General features: G+C 48.2%; 1 protein-coding gene across 1 annotated transcript; it reads right to left on the minus strand.

Moving 5' to 3' along the window:
• Window positions 1–772: 772 nt before the first annotated feature.
• Window positions 773–4,149, minus strand: LOC128270723 (homeobox protein 12-like). The gene is made up of 2 exons (XM_053008138.1): window positions 3,967–4,149; window positions 773–2,212 (listed from the first exon to the last, which is right to left on the minus strand). Exons 1-2 carry the CDS (start codon window positions 4,147–4,149, stop codon window positions 773–775), a joined length of 1,623 nt encoding a protein of 540 aa, XP_052864098.1.
• Window positions 4,150–6,506: the final 2,357 nt, after the last annotated feature.

Genomic DNA, 6,506 nt, shown 5'->3' on the forward strand with positions numbered 1-6,506 from the left:
CGCGTTTGTGTGATGCTGATAACTAGTTTGTTGATGCGCGTCCGAGAGCACGAGGTTTGTGGATGGATGTAGCAGCCAGAAACAGCCACGGCCACAGCAGGTGATAGTTTGCATAAATGTTTTGGAAGCAAGAAATACCGCATGTGGCTAAACGGTTCCGTTGCAGATCCAAACGGAACGGGGGAACGATCATAAAGCATTGCTACGTGCAGTGGGGACGACATTTGTGTGTGTGCCTGGAGCGCACTTTAGTTTGAACTAGAACTAAATAAACAGGAAAGTAACGTCGTTTCGCATTAAAAAAACACATTCCGTTTTGCTTTGGCAACTTTGGTAACAATGGCGCACGATATTCGTGGGATTTGTTGCACTCTTTTGCTTGCCCTGCGCTCGGCGGCATTAGTGAGACGTGTATTACGACGCTTTATGATACTGCTGCTGGTGGAATCCTTTTCCTGTGTTACAAAATGCGAGTTACACATCTTTCTCACGTGTTTCCTTCTCCTCAGCAAGTCCATGGGCAAAATGGCCTGATTCGTTTGATTTTTCTCTCATCTCTGTGCGTCAAAATGTAAAAAGAATTGACCTTGGTCAACTCTGCTTCGAATCAGTAGCTTCATCATCCAAAACAAATTCAAACGGCACCGACAGCAGCAACACCACACGGGTAAAGGAAACGGAGATACAGAAAATGGTAACGGAGCATGGCGCAGCTAGCTTTCCCTTCCTTAGTCGTGCCTTCTCTGTTACGTACTTGGCAACTTGTAGAATTTTACAGGAAGTTTGCGTAGTATTGCTGCTGCTGCTGCATGTTGTTTAGCTCCATGAACAGTTTAGAAGCCATGCTCGTGGCATCCGGAACCGGGCCACTGTTAGCCATTGAGTTCTTCCAGTTCGAAGCGGCGCCACTGTTCGACGCGAGCGCAGATGAGGAACCGGCGTTTCCGAAGCGCATGGATTGGTTCTTCTTGTAGTAGGATTGTTGCTGCTGTTGATGTTGCTGGAGACGAGCTGCTGCCGCCACAACAGCCGGATTATTGTTGGCACTATTGTTTCCGACCATTGAATAGTTGTTGCCGCCGTACTGTTTCTGTTGCTGCAGCAGATCGTACTGCTGACGCAGGGACGAATTGGACGAGGGAGAGATTCCTTTAAGGTTGCCGACACCACTCACACTACCATAATGCTGCTGCATCCCCATAGGACCGCCACCGACGTTGCCGCTGTTTTGTTGACCGTTGGTTCCGTTACCGTAGTAGCCCGACAAGGACGATCCGGAAGCTGCTGCACCGTAGCCACCGCTATTGAAGCGAGAGGACAGCCCTGCGCCGTTGACATTGTTGCCATGAGCTGCCATTGTGCCATGTTGGTACATGTTGTACTCGGTGCCACGATCGCGACCCATTCCGGTGTTGTTGTTGTTGGTGAAACGATTGTTGGCATGGAAAGCAGGAGGAGCCTGTGGCTGCAACTGCTGATGGGCCCTCAGGCGCTGTTGTTGTATCGAACCGACAAATTGATTCTCGGAGCCCAACTTTGCCATCAGATTGGTACCTACGGGAGCAGCGGGTGCCGCAGAAGAGGAGCTCTTCGGCAGATCGGTGCCTGCGTTGACTGGGAACTTGAAAGAACAACACTCGCAGCTTTCCATTCGATACTCTGGGATGTAACCGTTCGTTGCCAATCTATTGTACTGAGAGCGATTCTCCAGGAAGAATTGAAGGTTGTTGGCGTGGGGGAGCTCGGCGTATTGCAACCCGAAGCCGCTGCCACTGGTCGGCGATCGTAGATTAGAGGCCAGATCGAGAATATCACGGTTGCCGTAGTAAATCGTGTGACGTGGCAAGCTGAAGATGGTTTCCTTGGCTGCCGACGTGGCTTCCTTTACAGTTTTCGTGCCCAGATTCGAGAGACACGCCGCCGAAGGGCTGCGGGCTCGTTCCAGTTCGTTTACGATCGCTGTCGGCGACGACGAAGCAGAGGACGGTAGTGCGCTGTCACGAGATAGTTGCTGTTGCTTGTCGCTGTTATCCACCGCCGAATGGCCTACGTCGTCGTCCAAAGACGATGATGAGGAGGTGGTTCTGGTTGAGGTCGTCGATATGGTCGATGCAGCCGATGATGATTCCGATGAGGAGCCGCCGCCCGAGGCTGAATCGGTCGCGCCCTCCTCATTTTCCTCCGAAAGGGTTGGCGATGATGGTATTTGTTTCTTTTGATCCAACAGCGGATCCAGCGACCGACATAAAACAATGGAAAAAATACATTTAGTTAGTCAATTGATAAGGCATTTGCGTGTTAGTAGGGGGCCAACCACAAAGGATGACAAAATACGTTAAAATGCAGACAGAGAAATAACTAACAAATCGATGTGCGATCAACTCTTCATTTGCTACGTGTCAATCCCAAATAATCAAGCAGCCTTCTGCGCCGATCTAACCATTTGATCCAGAAATTTCAAAAGAGTTGGATGTGATTTGCTCAAGTTCCGAACGCTAAAACTAAACCAATTGTGGCTCGATAAATTCTTGTAAGTTATGCTAATATCGAAAGAGCTATTTGTCATATTTTACAAATAGTTTTTTTCTTCCAACAACAAAAAGCGTCCACCAAACTTCTAGGGAACTCTTTTACTGTCGCAAAACGAGCTTTCCAAGGGAAGATGCGTGTGAAGAAAATGTGCTGTTACCCTCCTTGGTGCTGTGACCGGTATTGTGCACCATCCTACAACAGTTTCTGCCACGGATGTTCGCCGGCCTGTAGCTGGCCGTCGTACTGTTCCTGTTACTGCTACAGTCCGTGCCCCGTCGCCGTGTGCAATCGCGCGAGGAGAACGAGGAACATGACACTAAAGAATGCGCTGATGTATGATTGAAGCAAAAAATCAATCCTGGTACGTGCCTCTGTCCATTAGAAGCACGAGGGATAAAGATTGCGAAGGATTTCCCGCAATGTGCAATTGTGTAACATATTATAATCGTTTGTTTCCCATTATATTGGTCCTATCGTTTTAGTTTGTTAGAAGCTCTCGTGCGCTTGTATAGCACGCTACCGTTGAAAAAAAAATTGCTAAGCTAACGCATTGAAAATGGCTGATTGCTAAAAATTAGTATCAAATGAAACAACTTCTTTTTGAAATATATAAATCCAACAGGGCGAGCTTTGCTTCAAAGTTGGAAAAGCATTCGAAACTCGTTCTCCTTTAATTCAACTCTACTTTTCTTCCTGTTACGAGTTTTTCTAATGTCCACCGTTGTTATGGCTGCGGCCCAATGCTGCGTGCCTATGCTTAGCTACCGAAAATCAAATTTATTCTCTGAAAAACTGGTTCAACTGCCGATGCCCTTATTCAATTTTTGTGTGTCACATTTTCCTTCATTCGCTTCCGTTTTCAGTCTTGAAGGAAGAATCGATAGTGTCCAGGTAATACATTGGGACGGTGTCCCTTTTCTACCTTCGGGCTTAGGGAGTACAACACGCACCCAATTACGGGACGATGGTGCAGCGGAGACATCTGCTGCAAAATATACACTTCTCCTTAGGTATCTTTTCGGCAATCTTACATTGATTTACGATCCCTTCTTAAGGCTGAGCAAACCCACAGCCATCTTTGGTAAAAGTTGTCGTAGGACAGTGCGATGCAAGATTTCCGATTTTCTTACCGACCATCCTTTTGTGCTGCTCCAACAGCAGCAGCTGCGCAACACATGATTAAAAACGACCATCTTTGCCGGCACCACCGGGAGATGGGATAAAGAACCCTTAATTATAGGAAACTGCGCCCAGAAAGGTTGCGCGAAGACCATCACCCTACGAATGAGCCGGTCACGGAGGCGAACATTTTTAAATTCATCCAAACATTTCGTGCAGTTTACGCCGTATAGGATGCCCTACTTTTATTGCCTTTCGTTCAACTGTCAAGGATTTATGTTACGTGTGTCGTGCGATGGAGAGAGTTTTACATACCTTTATATCTTCCAAATCCAGCGAGCTAACGCCACTAGATTCACTGCCCACCGGGGACACTAGCGCCTTCAGGCTGCTACGGCAGCCGATGCTGACGGGCGAGATTGGCGATAGTAGCCCGAAGCCGTCCACCAGGAGGTCTCCGACGCTCGTGATCGGCCCAACTGCAATGTCGAGAGCCATCTATACGCGAAGAGGGGAGGAAAAAGAAGTTATTGCTGGCCCCGTAATTCCTGAACGAACATGTTGCGAACCGAAATCAACTAATGCGCGCGTTTTTTTTATAACTTCATATAAGTCTTTAATCCGTCAAATTTGCGACAACACAAACAACGAACGTGCTCCGTCGTCGCCTTGTGAATGATGTTGGAGAACAGTCCCGTTTCAGTGGTGTTTGTGGTTCCGGCGATAAGACCCGCGGCATCGATAAGAAAGGCCAACTATGAATGGGGTGGCGGCAACATGGAAGGTGCAACATGAGCGCGTACTTGACATTGTATCGTTTTACATTTGCCTGGCTCAGCAAGAATGTGCGTAGTGCCCCAATCAACCGCTACTTATTCTTGACACAATTCGAAGGGAACGAAGGGAAGCTACTTCGTTGAGACATGTTTCTTCAATCATAATTCTTTAAAGCCAAATTTACACTGTTGCACTATCGCGTACGATTATGAAACTTACAAATGTTTTCATATTTTTCGGGGAAAAAAGAAACATATTGTTTTACAACATCGAACCTGTGCTCTACATCGAATCCCTGGTGTTGCTTTTTGGGGGGTTGTCCCAGTTCAGTTGACAACGTTATCAACATACGGGTGTTTATTTAGCAACTTCTACAAAAGTATAACAAATAATGTCCCAACGAGAGACAACGAAGAGTGCCCCTTTTTGGTGCGTCTCCTTCTTAAGCTTTATTTGTAGTGTTTAAAGTAAAAACATTTCACAAACACGACGTAACTGCCGACTCAACTCAACGTTGTGAAATTGCATCGATGATTTTGGGATGTGGCCGTGTAACGGACTATGTTATTATCAAAAACACCGGCACCAAGCGAACCGAAACGGTCGAAGGATCTCGCCACCACGGTGTGTGCAGCATTTTCTTATCAGCAAAACGCACTGTTCGCCCCGTTATCTTGCGGTGAAACTCTCCACAACCTTTCACCACCGATCGTGGAGCAATGCAACAAGAAAAAGATTGACAGAACACATTGTTTTGTATTGTTTTTACGCCTGCATTGCGCTTGGACCAACGGAACGGGCGGCGTGCGCTTCTTCGGAGAGGGTATATTTGACCATTTTCGCGACCTGGCTAAGAATGATGATGAAGCACTAACTGCGTAGTGAATGCCCATGCCAAAATAGCCGCACTCTGCTGGTGGTAGCTCATATATGGCGAGTATATTTTTTTTTTGCCAGCCAACTCTGGCCACCGCCGTCACAGACGTAAGTGTGTATGTGTTACTAAACGACGGGGGAAAAGTAGACAGGTAAAAAGTCCTCCTGCGCACGTTCGGTTGACGGTGGTTGTGTGGCGTTTGTGTGGCGAAGTTATAAATAGCAACAATGATTACGCTGGCATGTGTTTTGGGAAATACAACACCGTTGTACTGACATGCGTCGCCAGAAAAGACAAGCTTCTTACGATCATAGCAAACGTACGGTGTGTTATTGATGACGGATTAGAGTTGCCGCAGTAGGCTAAAGGGATTCGATTGAACGCAGTTATTGTAACATGGCGCGGCTCAAATCGGCAACCATTTTGAGTAAAGCACCGCCATTCTGTTTTCTTTTGCAAGGCAGGTAAAAAATCTCGCAACAAATTTGGGGCAACTTCCTAACGTCGCGAGTAGCACAAGGCGGCGGTGGCCTTGTGTTGTCAACGGGCGAATCGGGTAAATTTCCACTACGTACAGGATTCCCCACGGTCACGACACGACGACGACAACAGCGCTAGAAGGAAGAAAACCGCTCACGAAAACAAGGTCCAAGGTGTGAGAAAAAAATCTAACGAAATTGACCGGGCCTCGATTACACGTCGTGGCGCGGTGAGCGAGACAGCGCGAGAATGGGGCGAACACGGTGGAACAAGAAAGCGGTCCAAAATGGTCGTCGTACGAGTATCGCTCCTTCATCTTTGCGTTTTGCGTGGCATTCCTCGCCGCCGCCGCCGCCGCCGCCACCAGCCAGAGCTCCCACTCGGTGTCCAGCCGGGCCCCCTTCAGACAAGATATTTCTCGCGAACCCCCTTTTGCGAAACGCGCGCCTTGCTGAGGGAGTTCGGTGCGTTCTCTTTTCCTTCAACACACGGCACGTCATTCAACACGTGTCCTGCACGGGAGCCAACTACAAAATATCGACCCGGATCAACCCGGTGAGAACGGTCAGGAACGATTTTGGGGGGCGAACGTCAATTGCGCGACACCTTTCTTCGTCGTCATTCCGCGTGTTATCAGCGATTGAGGGAGGTGCTTTTTGCTCCCCTTTTTGCCTACTCACCCTCGGTTACTGCCGTCAGATGTGCGCACGGACGGAGGACG

The sequence above is a fragment of the Anopheles cruzii genome, chromosome 3 (genome assembly GCF_943734635.1).
Source record: "Anopheles cruzii chromosome 3, idAnoCruzAS_RS32_06, whole genome shotgun sequence".
NCBI lineage: Eukaryota > Metazoa > Arthropoda > Insecta > Diptera > Culicidae > Anopheles > Anopheles cruzii.

Bases quoted from the DNA above. Each gene is read 5' to 3' on its own strand.
- LOC128270723 (XM_053008138.1), bottom strand. From the start codon at position 4,149: ATGGCTCTCGACATTGCAGTTGGGCCGATCACGAGCGTCGGAGACCTC. The intron at 2,213-3,966 runs GTATGTAAAACT...TTGGATCAAAAG, and splicing joins TGGATTTGGAAGATATAAAG to AAACAAATACCATCATCGCC.